Source organism: Lutjanus erythropterus, chromosome 24 (assembly GCF_056507025.1).
Source record: "Lutjanus erythropterus isolate fLutEry1 chromosome 24, fLutEry1.hap2, whole genome shotgun sequence".
Lineage (NCBI taxonomy): Eukaryota > Metazoa > Chordata > Actinopteri > Lutjaniformes > Lutjanidae > Lutjanus > Lutjanus erythropterus.
The window spans coordinates 15953145-15973428 of NC_139340.1; the positions used below are offsets into that span (position 1 = coordinate 15953145).

At 44.8% G+C, this 20284-nt stretch overlaps 1 protein-coding gene across 1 annotated transcript in view; it reads left to right on the top strand.

Moving 5' to 3' along the window:
• Positions 1 to 20284, top strand: part of nrp2a (neuropilin 2a) — an 84195-nt gene that overhangs the window by 26757 nt on the left and 37154 nt on the right. The window contains exons 3-7 of the mRNA XM_084713849.1: positions 331 to 512; positions 11092 to 11322; positions 13252 to 13407; positions 14006 to 14175; positions 15993 to 16148. Coding sequence (XP_084569975.1) covers positions 331 to 512; positions 11092 to 11322; positions 13252 to 13407; positions 14006 to 14175; positions 15993 to 16148 — 895 coding nt within the window. The remainder of the gene's footprint in view (positions 1 to 330; positions 513 to 11091; positions 11323 to 13251; positions 13408 to 14005; positions 14176 to 15992; positions 16149 to 20284) is intronic.

Consider the following 20284-nt stretch of genomic DNA (forward strand, 5'->3'; position numbering starts at 1 on the left):
TCTGTGGCAGATATATTTCCTTGTGCCTCCATGTTGTGTTGTCTTCCTGGACACTATGTATTCTGTCCACAGGCTGATCTCTGATGGTAAATAGGTCCACACCTGTCTGGTTTTTATTAGCTTAGCTTGTTGCATAATGCCATAACTATCTATCTATGTTTATCTACCCTCGCTGCTCCCCTTTTATCTCCTCGCCTCTCTTAATCCCTTCCTGCTGCGTTGAGCTCGATGTAAACTGGATGTTAGGATCGTTTTCCAACAGGGGAACATTTTAAACCAACAGGAAATAACCTCCTCCTTTGTTATTTCTCTTTATTTTTTGTAATTCAGGTACGACTTCATCGAGATCCGCGACGGGACTTCGGAAACCGCTGATGTTCTGGGTCGACACTGCAGCAACATCGCCCCGGCACCGATCATCTCGTCCGGACCCTCCCTCCAGATCAGATTCGTCTCAGACTACGCCCACCAGGGGGCGGGCTTCTCCCTGCGCTACGAGATCTTCAAAACAGGTGAGGAACTGGACTGGACACATGATAAAGAAGAGGAAAGTTGTGAGTGATTGGTTTGTCAAAGTTTGGAAAGTTCCTCTTTTTGCTAAAATATTTCAGTAATTAAAAAAAATAAGCTAAAGCTGATCATTAAATTGGATCTATGTTAGATATTCAGCAGAGAACAGAGTGTTAGCTGCTCTGATCTTCTTTCACTTTGATTTATTATAATCCTGTGCTGATGTGCAGTTTTGAATACAAAGCACAGTTGCACAGTGTTGATGTTTGATTCCTGTTGCTTATTTTTTACAATATGGACAAAAATCTCACAAAAAGTGCCACAGCCTCTGAGTCACTGACTGTGTCCGTTACCACTGTTGGTCAGGGTCCACAGCTCATTGCATGCAATTTATCTCAATGTCTAAAAGCATTCAAAGATCTTCATGGGAAACATGAGTTTCAGACGACTTCTCCGCAAAACATTATGTACATTAACACTTAAGTAAATGATTTTGTCTTTGTACCACTTCTTTGCCCCGTGTTAATGGCCCGAAACCTGTGATCATTCACCCCAACGCTCCCCAACACTCTCGCAGCAATTTACATCAGCAGAGGCAGCCGGGCATGTAAACAAAAGTTAGAGAGGAGAGAAAAAAAAAATACTTTCAAGCCGCCTGGAAGCATGCGAGGAATGCTTGCTTAATTGGAGCAGGATCCGCTTCCTCTGGGGAGACGAGGAGGGTTCAGCTGTGGGAGGGAGGAGGCGGCGGCGGCGGCGGGATGATGGAGAGAGCTCCAAGGCAACTTGGAGTTGGACTTTAAGGTTAAAGGTTTATGGGTAGAGGCGGAGGCGAGGAGATTGATGGGGATGAGTGTGTGCCGAAATGGAATTTTCTCGAGGTCGTCGAGGTGCGAGAGGTGAAGCGCGGTTTGCAGGTGAGGTTGTAGTGGAAAGTATATTTGCTTTGGTGGAGGTGGTGGTGAGGGGTGTGTGTGTGTGTTTGTGTGTGTGTGTGTGTGTGTGTGTAGTGGACGGGGAGGTGAAATGGGCAGGTGGCCTTGAAGCAGCTAAAAGATTTATGTTCAAGGGAGTTACCAGCTGATTGTCTTTGCAGCACTTGTAACATTTTAGGAAGCTCTACAGCAGAGCAGCATTTATTTAAAGGGATAGTTTGTAGTTTTTTGAGGTGTTGTATGAAATCAACATGAATTCAAGTGTTCAGTGCATTTAGAATATTCTTATTTTGCTGTCAAACGGCCTTTTCTGATGGGAAATCACAGTTAAATTAGCCAAATAGTGCTCTTTCCAAACCAACCAAACTCCGTATGCAAAATTTGTTATTTTATCTTGCAGAATGCAGCAGTTGCTGGTCTACCACTGCCTTGATCAGTGAGTTTGTTTGTGCAGTTGAGTGACTTCAGTGCTTCAAAAGAATAACACAAAGAAGCTCACCAGTCGAGGCAGCAACTCTCATTTCTGCAATGTTAAATGGATGATTTTGCCTATGGATTTTGTTTGGTTTAGAGAGGGTGCTCTTCGGCCTTTATAACAGCAGTTTCCCATCAGAAAAGGCTGTCTAACGATAAACTAAAGTGCTGAAAATAAATAAATATAGTGTACACTTAAACTGACATTGATTTTTTTAAGTGGACCTCTAAAATATGCTTTGCTGTCAACCGCCATCTACTGTAGGTAATACACTCAAAATCGAAAAATTCCTCATGCAACCCCACTTCAAATAATCCAAAATATCTCTTCAAATTCAAATGTTTAGCTCTCAGAATATATCTAAATTGAAAAACAAGAAATTAAAAAGGCGTTTCAGCTAAGAGCCTCTGAAGAAAAGTAAAAGTTTGGGTTTATAGGGCACAAAAAATAAGCATCGATCAGAAAGAATGCACCGACTTATCACCTCCTACCTTTGAAACATATCTCTGGTTTTGTGTCAAACTAATGTGACCCAGATTTGACGTTTCAGCTCGGTTACCAAGGCCACCAACTTGAACCCTGACAATGTAATAGCGTAGATTGCATCTGTCCCGCACACACGCGTGTGCACGCTGGATGGATCGAAGGCTGGCGGATGGGGGATGCGGTTGCCATGGCTTTAACAAGATCCTGGTATAAATTCAGGGGGTATAAGAGATTGTGTCACAGTGAGAGCACATGTAGGTGTCTGCTCGCTGCGTGCGTGGGTGGTTCCACTCAGCTTGTTGTGTGAGATTCTGTCTGTCTGTATGTATGTGGAGGTGGAATGATACATGCACGTGTGTGTGTGTGTGTGTGTGTGTGTGTGTGTGTGTTTTTGCGAGGTGGAGAGACAGGCGAACGGAGACAGACACAGTGGGAAAATGATTGGGGTGAAGGGAGACGGAGCGACAAAGGAGGAGTGAGTCAGAGAGTGAAAATGTATTCAGAATGCGTGATTGAGGCCATGTGTTAATTACGGCGTTTCCAGCGCCTGCACGCTCTCTCATCATAGCTGTTTGTCTTACCGTGGCAGACCCGGGCCACGGGTTCCCGCTAAAACACAGCTCGCAAACTTCTGACGGGAACTCAGAGATCCCGGCTGAGATGTGTTTATTTACCAGAGTGGAGGTAATTGCACCGCCATTACTTTTACCCTCGTTAATGGATTTTAGTTGCCTTTTTGTGTGCTGGTAATTCCTAATCAGCTTTGGAAGACAGCAATTCTAAAACTGTCTTTTAAAATTCTGTAACGGGGCTGCAAAAGCTGTGTGAGGGCAATCTAGATATTTTTGGTACAGTGCGTCTAGCTGTGTACAGTGTGTGGGTTTGTGTTTATGTGTTTTTAAAGGGTGCGTCCTTGCAGAGATAGAAATCTCAGCACACAGCTGGGAGATGTCAGATGTGTGTGTGTGCGTTCGGCTTCCTTCCCGTCTTAAACAGACAGTACAGTCCGGGCTGAGCCCACCACAGTGTCTAGAAGTCAGACAGTGTGTGTCTGGTTTTGGCTGTGTGTATGTGTGTGTGTGTGTGTGTGTGTGATCTTGGTCTGTTTGTATGAACTAATGATACGGCGGCTTGTTTTTGTTTTGTTCATTCAACCCTATTACATAAGCGATGACTGTAACAACTCTAGGGGATTTTGAGTTGGACAAGCAATCTGTTTGCGTCGACATGTGTGTATTTGTGTCAGCGTGCGTGCGTGTGTGTGTGTGTGACAGGGTACAGTGCAGCGAAAGCTAATTATTTCCAGTAAGAAGGAGCAGGAGCTGACCTTTGACTCTACATCCATCGTGATACCCCTCCACCCTCCTCCTGAGGGGGAGCCAGCGGTGAGCGTTTGCCCCAAAACAACATCCTTCCTTCCACCCACCCCGATCCAACCCCCACCCCTGTACACACACACGTATGCCTTAATCCTGCTGTACAGTGAAAGTGCACGACCCCCCCCCCCCCATTATTGTTGTGGCCTACTTTGCTCCTACTCATGCGTGCTTAACCCTTTATTCATCCCCGACTACCACCTCCACCCCCACGCCCGCACCCATCCCTTATACACTTCCACTTCCATCACGTGCCACTGACGCTGTTACCACGGCTACAGGGGGAAGACTTACAAGCGAAGCCCCCTTTTTCCCCAGTTCCCCCAAAGCCCACCACTGGCACGTCGGGGCCAGATAAAGTCGCAGCCAATCCCGAGTTAAGACGCGGGCCTGGAGCGCCCAGGGGCGTTGGGTCCCCTCCGTGTGACCGCTGCGGTGGCATCTGTAGGGTCGCGACGGGAGCGCAGCCTAAGGCTGGACCCCCCGCCCAAGTGCCAGTCATAACATTGGCCCCCGTGTGTATTTCTGATGCTATCATGTTGATTGGACGCCGACCCTTGGAGTCAGTCACTGCTGTTACTCTATGGCTGATTGCCATGCAGTGTTTATTCCTGGAACACCCGGATCCATCCTGACGCTGGAATTACACACAAGTAATTAACTGCTGATGGTAAATTAAATTCATGAATAAATAAACTGGATGAGCACAGAGAGTGTTTAAACGTGATCAACGAGGAAGAGAATGCGTCCCAAAATGAAATAATAAGACATGATCAGCAACTGCATGAATAAGACAGACTTTGATCACAAATAGCAGGAGGCTCTTTGCTTTTTTCATGATCACGATTAGAAAAAACCCGATGATGGTAACGCCACTCCTCAACACACAACAGAGGTAATGGTGTGAAGGGTTGGGTGTATCTTTAAGGGTGCTGACTGAGCATTGTGAGCCTCACTGGATGGTTTTATAACTTTGTGATGTACCCTCCAACTCAGAAACTAGTGCAGGCTAAAACAGCTAACATTAGCCACGGTGCGGACTTAGTACCTACAGGTGAGCAGAAACGAGAGACATGCAAATATTCAATGCAATTTATGCAGTGGGGGGTCCCTGCTCGGTCCATGGCCTGAAAAGTATGATACCATACGATCCCTGTAGGGAAATTTGTCTTGGACTCAAATGCTGCACACCCTTTAGTAGAAGTATGAAAAAAGACAAACACATACTGTAACAAATCACAATATTGCACATTACACATATGGCACGTATCAACCATCTTGCAGGTCATAAGAACACCACAAGCTATTGCACAACCCTCCGCAGTTCAAATAACACTGTTTAAAATTGTCAAAAGGCAGGAAAGCAGCAGCACGAGTCCGGGTTGCAAGCACGGCAGTACCACAGGGAAGATCCCTGCTCTAAACGAAGAACAAAATGTTCAAACTGAGAAGTTTGGACAACAGAAATATCAGTTTTGCAATTACAGAGAGAGCAAAACATGGAAAATACTGAATTCCAGACACCAGTATCGGTACCGCATCAATTCAAAAGTGAATGGTACCCAGCCCTAGTGCTAAAAAAAACATGATGATGACATTCTAGCATCATGAAATGCACATTCCTCTGTAAATAAAGCTGCTTCAGACTAATGGAGAATGTCTCTGTGGGTCTATAAAAGTGTCGAGCCGTGGCACGCCAAGAATGTTGTTTGTCTTTTCTCGGGTCTTCTTCTTGTTCGCGATGTTGTTGTTGTTGTTATTGTGGGTTTTTCCACCCTAACCCCCCTGAGTAGCACGCCCCTTCCGCCACACGCTCATGCACACACACACATGCCATTCCCCTCAGATGCCCCGGGAGAGATTTTTCTTCAATGAAGCCCTGCGCTGAGCTCAAGCAGGGGTTACATGAGAGATCTGCATGTGTCTGCGTATGAGGAGCGGATGTGTGTCACACGGAGAAAGATAGGTAGATGCTTGTGTAAAGCGCAGAGGTGAGCCCTCAGCGAGAGCTGCGTGCTGAAGACGGGAGGAGCGAGACGACGAAGACGCGAGACGGAGTTAAAAGAGTGAATGAACACAGACTCAGCACGCCGCTGCTGAGAAGACAGGGAAGGAAGGAGAGGATGAGAGGAGAAGAGAGGAGGAGGAGGAGGAGGAGGAGGAGGAGGAGGAGGAGGAAGGGGTTGCCCTGACACAACATGTGGAGCCGCTACTACATCAGGCACTCATGTGCAAGAGTCGAGTGGTTTCTACCCAGCAACTCACCCTCGCGCCCCCCCTCCGTCACACTCACACATACACACTCACACTATGACCTCCCCCTCTTTGCCAGCAAACAGCTCTTGCCAAATGGCAGCTCATGGTGCGATGCAAGCACCAACTGGAGGCCCGCGTACGGCGAGCATGTGCGAGTGCGTGCGTGTGTGTGTGTAAGACACAGGCCAAGTGGTGACGGAGGGAGGCGGCGAGGGGAACTTGTTTTTGGCATGTTCATATACTGTGAAGTAATGAGCGCTAACGAAAAGAGGAGGTACTCATGCATACGCAAGAACCACGAAGGGTGAACACGCGAATATATGAACACATGCACACACACAGCGTTGGCACGTGGCAGCGAGCGAGAGCGTTTGAAGCGACTGTTTCGTGCACACCGAGTGTAAAACAGACAGTGGAGTACGTGTGTGTGTGTGTGTTTGGAGGCGATGGAGTCAAGCTGTGCTCAGATTTAAGTTTTTTTTCGGCAGTAGGACTCCAGACTGCTGCACTGTGACCCACTAAGAAACAAGGCCAGTGTGTTAGTGGGTCTCACACATACTGTGAAGCCATCACACACACCTTCAGATGCAGACACACACACACACAGGGGGCTCATACGGAGAGACAAACATGCCAGCAGCAAAAGAGACACGTGCGGATCTTAAAGGGGTAGTTTGGATTTTGAAGTGGGGTTGTATGAGGTACTTATTGATAGGTTTGTTTGAAAAAATCAATGTCAGTTTAAGTGTAGGCTATATTTAGAACATTTGCACATCTTTACTGCGCCATTAGACAGACTTTGGATGGAAAACCACCATTTATATGTCAGATATTGCTCATCTTTCACACCCACCAAACTCCATACACAAAATCAGTAATTTTACCCTGCAGAACACAGGAGTTGCTGGTCTGTCTCTGCTTGGATCTCTTAGTTTGTGTGTTACTGTGTGACTTCTGTGAATCGAAACTATCCTTTTAAAACACCAAAGTCACACAATAACACACACAAACTAGCAAACTGAGGCAGCAGCAGACCAGCAACTCTGCGTGGTATAATTGCTGATTTTCCCTTTGGAGTTTGGTTGGTTTGGGGAGAGCAGCAGCAGCAGAAGGCTGTCTGGCAGCTAAAATACCTTTTGTTGCTCACCTTGTCCACAGTCGTTCATTGCTTAGCGTCTACTGCAGCTAATACACGACTATGGATAAGTACCTCATACATCCTGCATGAAATAATCCGAACTATCCCTTTAATACACAAAAAATACACACACATGCAAAGTCACGCACTCACACGGCATATGGCTCATGCATACTGCATAGTTCATTTACTGTTTCATTGTGGGCACATTACAATCACATGCACCTTACTGCTTTAATGTATTCATGGTGTTTGTGTTTACTCCAATTTATGCTGTTCACTCATACATAGTAACCATAGACACGCACACACACACAGAAACACGCTTAACACACAGAGGTGAGGTCACTATTTGAGTGGAAAGGGAGATAGCGCCAGTAGCTTGCTGTAAATTGCCGTCATATTTCAACATGCCTACTTCTGTGTGTGTGTGTGTGTGTGTGTGTGTGTGTTTGTGTAGGCGGCCAGGCTCCTAGTGTTTTGATGTTGCGGTGTGTGTGTGTGTGTGTGTGTGTGTGTGTGTGTGTGGGAGTCGACACAAGAGGTTGAGCGCTGCTTTTAAAATGTGAAGGGAAAAATTTGTGTCAACATTTTCAGTGCAACATACATGCAGAACAGATTGACAGACAGGTACACGCGCGACTCAAGCAGAGAGAAAATGTCAGATAATTGGCGTCAAAATAGAGCAAAAACGGGAGGACAGAGCGAGAAGAAAGCAGAGGAAAAACAAAGCGGGCGAGACGCAGACAGTGTGTGTCTCCTGAGTTTTTTCCCCTCCTCTCTCCGCGCTGATTGGGGTCAGTTCTCTGCCATTAACCAAGTGTAGACAGGGGAGGGCCGGAGCAGCCAGCCGACCCCTCTGCTTTTATAGGGCTGCCTGATAATAAGGACTGGTGCCTTAGAGGAATGCTGCAGGAGGAATGTGCTGTTAACATGTCTGCACTCCTAAACACTGCTTTTATGAAAATGTATCTTGGGCCACATCACGGAAACCTCCCGTCTTAAATCTTAAGAGAGAATTCAGTATTACAGGAGTAAATAATTTTTCAAGTAAATCAATCCAGCATCGCTTATCGGCTTTTGTATTTGTTACCAAGCAACCAACGCTGATTTTCTCATCTTGCAAAGCTAAACATCTTTGTAACTATCTTTTTTTTTTTTTAGCATTGAAACAGACTGTAGATGAAAACTTAGGAGTGAAAACAAGAAGTGCACTAAGATAACAGACACAGGCTCTGCCATATCTGATGTACACTGTGCAAAAGCAATAAAAGAGAAACCATATGGATTAAACAAGAGTGAACACAAACATTAGCTACTGTTAGCTAAGGTTGTCATGTTCCATATAAACATTTGATAGCATCTAAAGTACCTAAGAAAATAGCAAAGCAACAAAAAGCTTCATTGTCCTGCCTGGAATCTGAAAATTTAAACTTGCAGCTTTGCAAAATCAGTGTTCAGTAACTTTTACTGCACCAGCACTGTCTGCAGGTTTTTAATTAAAAAAAAAATCTATTTTGTGTGACTTTCTTTCTTCTTGCTGTGGTATTAAGTTAGCTACTACAGTTATCCTGAAGTTAGGAGAGTTTTTTTAAATAAATAATAATATTTTGGGAAGTTAGGCTGTTTGTGTAATAGACATTTCCTATTTTAAGTTAGGATAGGAACTGTTCGCCTTTTCATGAATCAGGTCCTAACCCTGATTTGCATGGTTACTAAACAGTTAAGATAAGATCTTCTGTAAAATGGCCCCTGGTTAACTATCCTGGCAGTTCTCTGACACCGAGCAGTTTCCCAGGTTTGAAATCCACCAGAATCTCCCCCGAGCCTCTTCAACCTGACCTCCCCTATCTGCTTTCCAACACACTCAATGATGGGAAAATAACGCAAGAACAGACTCTTTCCTTATGCTGTTTATATTCTTGCCAGTTGTGAGCTTCTTGGCAACGTAAAAATGTTAAATGTGTTGCAGATCTTGCACAATTTCAGCTGGAGAGAGGCAGTAAAAACAAATGTCCGCTGCAAGTGCACTTGTAAATCGGCGCAAGAAGAGCAGTGATTTAAGTGCCATCAGTGGGTTTAGAAAGGTCACAACCGCAGGCATTTCTGACATGTGCAGTTAAACAAAGATCTTACGAAAATCCTGCAGCATTATCACACAGATATTTGCCCTCTTGGCCGGCATAAAAATAGATTAGAAAGACACACACAGACCTGACTGTTTATAGCTCACATGTAAAGATAGAAATGTTCGAGGCGAACGGACAGCCAGGGTTTGTGAATGAGTCTGTGTGTGACATTTGTGTAAAGTTCCCCGTCTGTTTTGTGTGTGTGTGTGTGCTGGACTGTCAGCTCTTTCTGCTGTCCTCATTGATGTGCCGGTCCGTAAACACTCGGCCGTGACTCAGGCTCCCCAGTGGGCCGCGGAGCAGTGGCTGATGGGTAGATGATCTGAGCCGCGCAGCTGCCGCCGCTCAAGGTGAGCCGCCCAGGGTGCATAAATCTGCATGGCTAATGAGGAGCCGCCGCAAAGGGCCCACTTAGAACCATTACACAACGTTTGTGGTGTGCGTGAGTGTGTATGTGCGAGAAAGAGAGAGACAGACTCACAGAGAGAGGAAGAGAGCGAGAAAAGAAGAGAGTATTTGTTTGGAATGCATAAAATAGAGCCAGGGTCAGTCTGCTCCCCTCTCAGCCCCACATAAATGTGTATCATTAAATCTGTCATGTTATGTAACCTCTAATGTACGAGGACAGGGTCTTTTAAGGGCACAATAACGCCACCAAATATAATATTGCTCCTTTTCTGAAAGTATGGTTGATTTTTGTTCACATTTTTTATTGTTTTTGAACCTGAAAGTGACTGAAAATGTCTGTGCTTTGTGTCAAAAATGCAGTGGTGGTTAAGCTGTGATATGCAAGATTTCTGCATTAAAATGTCAACAAATCCCAGATCTATTTTATATATTTTGTGGAGTTGTTTTCTTACATGATCCCCAAACGTTTCTAATAATGTTCAAATCCAGAGTAATCCATGATTTATTCAAGATAAAGGTGCGTTTTCTGCTGGCCGCTAGTTGCTATAACTTAAATTATTAAGCTACTAAAAATCTTTATTGGATTATCTGGAAAATGCATTGTCACAAATCTTAAAACAGGGCTGTTTTTCTCATGAGAGGGTGTCTGCATGTTTCTGCAGGTCTTTAAAAAAATAATTCTGAAGTAAACGTTACTTTTAGAAAGTTGGATTCAACTTCAGACTTTCAAATGTGTTTCTTGGGGAAAAAATGTATTGATCACGCTGTAACAACCGCAAAACAAACCCACCACTGAACCACAAAATGTTAACACAACTGTGTGTGTGCTTCTTTAGGAGTAGGTCTTAAATTACATTCACTGTGGTCTTTAATTTCACTTGCAGAACCCCTGCATGAAAAGTTGATTTTCTGGTGATTCGTGGTTCTCACAGGACAGTTACTCCATTATTTTGCTAGTAATATGTGCATATTTTTACTTAAATAAGCTTCTGAATGCAAGACTATTAGTACTTAAGTAGAAGATCTGAATACTTTGTCCGGATCTGCAAAAAAGTGGCATAGAGTTGGGTCACTGACTGACAAACAGAGCTATTACCCTGCTCATATGCAGCGTTAGACACGCCTACTTGAGCATTTACTCACTGTGTATTTTCTCCTCCATCGGTAATCATAAACCGTGTGTGTGTGTTTGTGTGTCTCACCACAGCAGCCACTGTATATTCCAGCTTTCTGTCAGTGATGAACGACTCTCTGAAACACCCTCTGCAAGTCAGATGAGATATCCCGCCGTGATCAATTGCTCACGCCTGTATCTGCTCCTAATATGACCGATTGCTCGCTCCCTTCTAAATATCCTCTTATCCTTCTGTGCACGCAGGGTCGGAATTCTGCTTCCGCAATTTCACCAGCCCCTCCGGCATGATCGAGTCCCCGGGCTTCCCGGACAAATACCCCCACAATCTGGAGTGCTCCTACATGATCATCGCCCCGCCCCACATGGACATCACCCTCACGTTCCTCACCTTTGACCTGGAGAACGATCCCCTGCTGGTGGGAGAGGGCGACTGCAAGTACGACTGGCTGGACGTGTGGGACGGCCTGCCGCAAGGTGAGACACACGATGAAACTGTTTTAACTTTAAAAAAAGTTAGTTGACTGTTGACAAATTTGACTTCCTGTTACATTTTCTCATTTTTAAGAGTCAGTCTCAGCAGAGTTTTAACTCTCACACACTTCTCATGAGAAGTATCAGTTCTGAAGTACTAGAAAATCTAAGTTAAATTAATTTGGATAAATTTATGTTAGGTTAATTAGAAAAAACTGGTTGATTCCACTAAATTCCTGTATGACATGTATCAGGGTGCATGGAACCACACATGCTTAGGAAATCAATGTTTCTGGGTTTTGCACGCACACACACGTTGCCTCCATGACCACATTTCAGATCTCACACAGTCTCGTGCAATCCGGCACTTTTTCGCACAGAAATTTACATACCAGTCTTCAATTTCCTGAGCGCCCGTCGCTCTCTTTGATGTAAGCAGCCTTGCCTTACATTCCTCCACATTACATGGAGGAAACATTATTTCACACGGGGAGCTGTAAGTGCCTCGACGCCCCCCGAGGAGCAGCCCTTTCCCATGCCCCTCTTCCCTCGCCATAATAACACCCTTCATCACCCCCCTTCCTATGCTCCCTGTCCTCCCTCCTTATCACCTTGGCGCTTCCTTCCTCCCCCCCGGGCGAGCGAGTGAGAGTGACGGCCACGATGAGTATCTGCTTGCGTCCAATAGGAGGTGCCGAGTGTTGCGAAAAGTGGCCTCTCAGCCGAGATCAGGAAGTGGCGAGGAACAAACATTTGAGGATGTTATCGAGGGCTTTGATAGTGACCGCCATAGGGTAATGTTAGTCGTTGTAGCACCGATGAAAACCACATTAGTAGTGGTGAGTGCTTCACTCTCCACCTTCTCTGTCTCGCTTTCTTTCCCCCTTTTTTAAAATATGAAGCTGAGAACTGAGGATTTGCTCTAATTATTCTATTTTCAGTTGCTAAAAAGGGATCCAAGTGGATTTAAAATTCCAATTATAGCCTTGAATTTGGGAGCTTTGATAGCTGAAAACAATTTATACCATTTAAAGTTGAGAATTAGGAGGAAATTAAAGTGTAACCCAGTTCCAGGGAGCCGAGTCCTCGGGCATGAAAAGAGGGATGGGGGAGACAAGACGAAAGGGTGAAGAATTTGGCGTCTGGTGAGGGAGCTACTCTTGAGACTATTGTAATCCTCGCTGGTGTATGTGTGTGTGTGTGTGTGTGTGTGTACATGTGTGTCTGCAGCTGAGCCAGTGCAGCTTGCATTAAGGCAGGGATTCCAATCCCCCTGCTGGGCCCTGGCTGAGACACACATGGCAGATGGAGGGATGGACAGGAGAGAGAGGAATGATGGGAGGAGGAAGGATGGAGGGGAGGCATGCTGCGACTCATTAGACAACACTTACTGAAGCAGCATGGCCACTGGAAACCTGTCTTTGCAGAGCTGGATTGCTGTTTTTATTTTAAACAGAGGATGCTGCAAGCAGCAAGTAGCATCACATAGCAGAAGCAGTTAAAGGGAACATTCAGCACTTTTCATGTGGATGCCCAGTCAGTGTTGATGGTAAATGCAGGCAATTGAAGCAATAAGAAAGCTGAGTTCTCCTGCTCAAAAAGCGTGTTGGAAGTAGCCACATGTACCAGGATGCTTCAGATGCCCAGCCCACGTTGCTATGCATCACCACACTAGCCTATAACTATTACCTTGTTGCCCAAAACATAGCCTTAGGTGACAAAAACACTAATTTGTTGCTCCCCCTGGCTGCCTGGAGGAAGAGACTAGAAATCCAAGGTGAAATCAGGAATTTATTCCTGGATATCCTCACGAAATTTGCCAATTTTTGCAACCAGTTTTTAGACTTTGTAGGTAATAAACTGACTATGGATGAGTGCCTCTTACAACCACACTTCAAATAATCCAAGCTATTTTGATTTCTGTGTCTGCAGTGGCTCCTCTGATTGGCCGGTACTGCGGGACAAAGATCCCTCCGGAGATCCAGTCGTCCTCGGGGCTGCTGTCCCTCTCCTTCCACACCGACATGGCCGTGGCCAAAGACGGCTTCTCCGCCCGCTACAACATGACGCACAAAGAAGTCAGCGACTGTGAGTCTGAGATAACTTTAAGCGAGTGTGTGTGTGTGTGTTTGTGTTTGTGTGTGTGTGCGGATGCTCTCTGTGTCGGTTTGTTTACCTCTTTTTATTCCCACCTCTATTTTCTCTCTTTCAAACAGTTTCTTCTCCGTCATCCCTGCTGACACTCATCTTTCTTTCTTCATCTTTCACTCCTGTTACCCTCTCGATCTTTTCTGCTTTGCCTACTTTAATGCTATTTCAATCTCTCACCTCTCTCAGCCTATTTTGCTCTCTCCTAAGAGAGCGTGGTTTCTCAGAAGCAGACTCATACTATTTTCTTTTAGAATATAAATTAACTTCACCTCAATTTACCTCCGCTCACCTGTTGGGCCGGCCTCTGTCTCCCTTTGCCCTTTCTCTGTGTAGATTTACCTTTTTCTCTCTGTCTTCGAGCTCTATATTATGAGCTTAGATCCTCCCTTTCATACATTTCTTTGCATCTGTCATCCGTTCAAGTCAACTTCCCTGCTTTCTTTCCTGCAGCGCTTTTATCATCTACGCTGTAAAGCCTCGTCAACAAATATACAGTCATATAAAGCTCCTCTTCCTCCTCGCTTTCCCTCGCCAGCGTTCCACTGCAGCATGGCGCTCGGTATGGAGTCGGGGAAGATCAGCGATGATCAGATCAGCGCTTCCACAACTTTCTACGACAACCGCTGGCTGCCGCGCCAGGCTCGTCTCAACAACGACGACAACGCCTGGACTCCGTCAGAGGACAGCAACAAGGAGTTCATACAGGTCAGGATCTAACAGTCTGTCTCGCACAACATGTGTGTTTTTGTGCTGCGCTGAAGAAGAAACTGTGACCTTTAAATACAGTTGGTTTAATTACTGTGTGGCTTAGCAATCAATAATAGAAAATAGATAATGAATAGAGAATAGATAATGGATACAATCAAAGCTTCTATTTAGGTTTTCAAATGAAGCCTTGAATGTTTGCTGAGATTTTATGACACTTTACCCTGAAAAAAAAAGCAATTCTGACAATAACTTGTCAGTTTGGTCAACATAAATGTAATTTATGGTGCTGCTGCCTCTCTTTAGCCCCTGTTACACTGGACAAGAAACCCACAAACAGCCACATCTGGCTTTGGTCTTCAAAGAGAAAGGCTACCGTCAGTGTTAATTCTCAGGTCAAATGACTCTGCAGTAGTCACAGGCTTTTATCGGCTCCAGCTCTGATTGGAAGTGATGGAAACATGACACCCGGGTGGACCTGCTCATTTTCTGCCTCTTTCCAGCGGAGGCAATTAAAGCTTGTTGCCCCCTCGGTAACTACTCAGGCTCATCCAACGTAAACATCCAATAAATTCTTCATAATAAAAGCTTTAATTATGAAGCAGGAAATGCAGTAGTGCAGCAGTAACACAGCTTCTATCCGGCTGAAGGCAAACACGAAACAGGAAAATAAAGCAGATACCTGAAAGTACAAAGAGCAACGCAGGAGAGAAACTAAACTTCAAACCACAGAGATTCACTTAGAAGCTACAAACATATTAAGAGCTGAACAAACGCCAGCTTTTGAAGGCCTTTCTGCACAGACAAGGCTTTCTTACACACATGAGAAAAAACAGAATTGCAAACGGTTCTGCTGGCAAGTAAATTTCGGTCACACATTCACATTCAGAAACAATCCTATACAACCATCACTGGAATCTAATTTTGCAAACAGTATAATATTAATAATATTAGTGTAAACTAATCTTTAATACCAGGAAATACCGGATTTAAACAGAATTAATAGATGTGCAAAAGAAAAGCTATGCAGCATTCAATTACTGTCATTATGAATGAAGCTTCAAGCTATTAGGTACAGCTCATCACTTTAAGGATGATTGATTTAAACAGAAAACTACACACTAGTCAGATATATCCAGCTGTGGAGTGAAAATAAAGACCAGTGAAAGAGTGAAATCTGAATCAGCGTTACTTTAAACCGCTGAGGACAATAAATGTAGAGAATCCGTCTCAGTCATTCTGTCGTAGCGTGGAGGAGAAGATTCAGGGTCCAGCAGCATCTCGTATACAGCGAGGACAGACAGCAGGACACACACACACACACGCTGAAAGGAAACGGAGGAACTGTGAACTGATGATAAGGAAGTGCTTCTGCACTCTCAATCTTTCCTGTCTCAAACACACACGGGTCCACGCGTACGCATGCCTGCATAGACACTCGCGCACAGACACGAGCGCTTGAGGAGAGCGGCGAGCGGCCCGTGATTGATGAAGGTGCTCTTCAGGAATGCATCCGAACACTGCGCCATTGATCTTTGCCTCCAGCCTTTCCTCCCCTTACACACACACACACACATGACAATGCAGCACACACACACACAGCACCTAAGCTCCGGCAGCAGTCGGCCACAGTCGGTGTCCATCCCCTGCTGTCTGTGTGACAGATAGACACGGCAGCTGGTCTGTCTCTGTTATCTACATCAGCCCTGACCACCATAAATCCCTACAGCAGTCTACACGTATTATTACTCTGTTCTATTCTCTTCTAATCTGCTCTGTTCACTTATGAATTATTGCTTTTTCGCTCCTTCTTCCAGGTCGACCTCCACTTCCTGAAGGTGCTGACGGGCATCGCCACACAGGGCGCCGTCTCCAAGGAGACGCAGAAGTCCTACTACGTCACCACCTTCAAGCTGGAGGTCAGCACCAACGGGGAGGACTGGATGGTCTACCGGCACGGCAAGAACCACAAGGTAGGCGCTGACAGAGGTGGAAAAAATACACACATTCTTAACTCAAGTAGAAGTACAGATACTTAAAAACTGCACTGATTCAACTCCTGTACTCAAGTGAAAGTGAAAAGTTCAGGCTCTGAAATGTTCTCAGAGTATAAAAGTATAAAGTCGCCCTGTGAAGGACATTTGCACCAGCTATTTCTGTGCAAAGCCGACTGAACTTCACCTTTTCTCTGTGATCGACTCTCCCTCTCTGTCTGCTTCGCCTTGTTCGGCCTTTTACTTTGTTTCTGTCGTCACACACTGATGGATAAACCAAGGAATCCTTTATTTCAGTGTGTTACTGTCCCATCCATTTGGGTTAAAATTGGTCTTGTTGTTGGGAAGGCGGCACGCAGGGATGCAAAATAAACATAATCAATAATTCCCCACAAATGCATAAAACTAAAGTTACAAGCCTGTTTTGAAAAAGCAAGACGACGAGTCACATTTACTGATAAAAGGCTTAATCTGTTATCTGTTGCAATCCTTTAGGTTTTTGCAAATAAAAGTTCTGCCGCTAAGCGTCTCTCAGATTAAAACAGTAACAAGAGACGTAGTTTGATGATGTTGTGAAGTAGCGTGGGATCATGGGAGCTGTTGTCTTTACTTTAAAACACGCCATAGCTGATAAAAATCTCTCTGATGTAACTCGGTTATAGCAACAGGAAATAGCAGGAAATGCACCATTACCTTGAATAAATTCAGGATTTCTCTGTCACTGAGTGTTGTTGGAAACATTTTGGATAATGTAAGAACACGACTCAACAAAATATGTAACACTTTGATGTGGGAAATTACATATTATAGCTTTAACTAGTGAGCAGGAGGTCAAGACATTTCCATAAAGTAAGATCGGCCTATAAAATTATTATTCACGAGTTTCCATAACCAGGGTTTGAACCTGTAGTTACAAGGCCTTCTTTCTCTAACCTTAACACCACCACCATCATACGTCCTCCGACAACAGAGGCCGTTGTGTGCGTTCGTATCAATGCATGCAGCATTCCTGGAGGAGCCGTTCCCCTCCTGGGACTGTTTCTGAACCCGAGTCATGACCCCAGTCATGAGGTAGGGAAGGAGGGAACGGGAGGGAGGAAGAGATAGAGATAGAGAGAGGAGGAGAAGCTGACAAACAAGAACAATGGAGTCCTCTATGTGCCCTTATCTTGGCTCGCTATTCATCATCTCCCTCAGCGCACACACACGTAAACACACACCTGGGGTTATGGAGTCATAGCAGCATTATTTTCTGATATTGGAGGTGTTTAATGCTTCAATTGAGCCTCATTGCATCCAACCTTGGTTGTTTGTGTGTTAGGTGGGGGGGTTGGATGCACACACAGGCTTGTGTATGAATGCATACACAGTGCAGGTTGTTGTTGTTGTCATGGTTCGAGCCACTGTAAGCTCGTCTCCGGGGGAATTGAACTCTGTCCCTTCATATCTGGGTTAAGGTCACAGTGGATTTCAAGCAGCAAAATGGAGAGCGGAAAGGGTGAAAGGGTGTGGGGGTGCACTGTATGCGGAGGGTTAATCCACACTCACTTACCCACATGCACTGGGGGCCCCCTTCTGTGTGCGTCAGTGATTGGTTTGGGTGGGGCCAGTGGGGGGTATTTGATGTGGAGATTATTGAGCGAAAACGTGGATTTGACTTAAAAAGTCAACATCTGTGCAATTTATTAGAACCCCCCAGATGCCCCCCACTCCTTCCACATAGACACGCGTGCAAAACACACCGCCCCCCCCCCTTTTAAATAACCTCTGGCTGATCTCTCTGTCTGGCGATCCGTGCGTGTGTGCGCATATGTATATGATGTGTGCCTGTCTGTCTGTAGCCTGTAATCTGAGTCCACTAATCTGTCTGTGAGCTTTCAGACATGGACTCAGACAGATGCGTCAACATGCATTTGGGAGACGCGGCTTGTTCGATGAGTGGTTGCTTTGAAAATGTTTAAATTGGTTATAGTTTCAGCTTTTAGAATGCACAAAGTCCAGCAGGAGGATCAATAAAAGATAGCAGATTTGTGTTATAGTCTGATTTCTAAAGAGAAAAGGCTGGAGTGATGCAGTGGAAAATTGACAGTCCAGTGCTTTTTGACAGCTAACCCTGAATCGACTCAGTATTAAAGGAATATTTTGAATTATTTGAAGTGGGGCTGTGTGATGCATTCATCAATAGTCTAGTGTATTAGCTACAGAAGATGGCAGTCGGCTTGTCCCGGTTTGTGGACAGGCTCAGCAGCAGTGTACCTTATATTTAGAAGATTTTCACCACTTTACTTTGCCATCAGTCAGCTTTTTTGGTTGTAAAACTCTCATTACATAAGTCAAATATCGCTCTCTCCAAATCAACCAAACTCCATAGGGAAAATCAGTAGTTTTACCTTGCAGAACGCAAAAGCTGCCACCCTACTGCTGCCTCAATTTCTTAGTTAGCTCGTGTTATTGTGTGACTTGTGTTTAAAAGGGTTAGTTTAGATTTGCCAAAGTCACACAAACAAGCTGATGGAGGCAGCGGTAGATGAGAAAGCTGTGAGTTCTGTGAGGTTTTTACTTCTTACTTATTTTTACTGTGGAGTTTGGTGGGATTGAAGAGGGCAAAAATAATGTCTTAAAGGAAAGTGGTGATTCTAAATATAACACATAATAAAACACTACTGGAGGTGTGCTGATCTGCTGTGGGTAAAACACTGACTATCCTTCAGTACTTCTTACCACTCTATATTAAAGCTCTCATAACTGTTCCTCAAAACCAAGTTGAAACCAGGAAATCAGGCCTGCTACTTCTGCTAATGGAACATTACATTATCTACAGAAAATGTAGATATGATCAAGTACACCATCTGTTTTTGATAATCATAAAAAAAAGATGACAGTTAAAGCATTTACTCCATGTGTTTACTCTTAAATTCGGCTCAAAATCCTCAAGGATTTATCCTGCATTCGCGTTCTGTGATGTATAATACAGAGGCAAGGCAGCTCAGATTACGCCGGATGAAACTTTCTCTTTGTATTTTTCACCGATCGCAGACCATGATGGATGAACGGGATTCAGGACGGAACGGTTTTGACAAATCGCGCGCTGAGAGCACAATTTGCAGTCATGATTCCAGCCTTTCCTGACTTTATAATGCCAAAACTCTCTCCCCGTCAGTCAGGTTCTCCTCTGGTCCCGGTGGGCTGCAGTCGAATCTTCCGTGACTGCTAATCCACCAGTCATGTCTTACAAACTCCCAGTTAGCCCGTCCTAAGCCCCCCAAAGAGCCCTTAAGTGGTTGAAGCTCAATTCTCGTCAGGGGGTTCTGTAATGACTGGGATTTGGTTCTTTTAATTGTCATTTAACAGTGAGCTTGAAGCTAATGTGGCTTTGGAAGAGGAGAGTGTGCGCTCGCGTGTGTGTGTTTGTGCAAGGTTGAGCCATGAGTGTGTCTGTGCATCAGATATGAATCACCCATGAATAAAAGGATTGGCTTGGCAGTTCCTACCTCACTCTGTTTGTTATTGGGTGAGAGCGCGTTGCCGTTTATTGTCAAGATTTGTGTCCTTATTTGCTGTGTTAACAAAGAGCGAAGGATTTAATGCCAATAAAGATTATTTGACGGAAAGAGAGGCAGAGGCAGGGAGAGAGCTGAAAGGGGAAAGGCATTGTGGGAAATGGGGCTTTTTTTTGTAGTGAGTTGGAAGAGAAAAACACCAGCGTTGCAGATTGCAATCACCTCAGTCACACCAGCAAACAGGCGCTGTGTGTGTGTGTGTGTGTTTTTGCACCCTTTTTCTGCATGCCAACACATTTTCAGTTTGACACCCATGTGACTTGTTAATTCTAAATCACACTACTCACATATGCGCCTCATTACTTGATGAGACGCGAGCACACTTAGGAATTTCGTATCTCGTGCACACACGCACACACACATAGATTCAAACGCAGTGATTTCTTCTTTTTTTCTTTTTTTGAAGTGGTAACATCGACACGCACGCCGTGCACCCAAACAAATTAACATTAAAGACACAAGTCATCGTCTGTGAGGAAAATCCCATCAGCCCCAGTGCTAACCCAGCGCCGTGTTGCTGAAAAGCATTGTGAGGCTGTGCTAAATCTGTCCAAT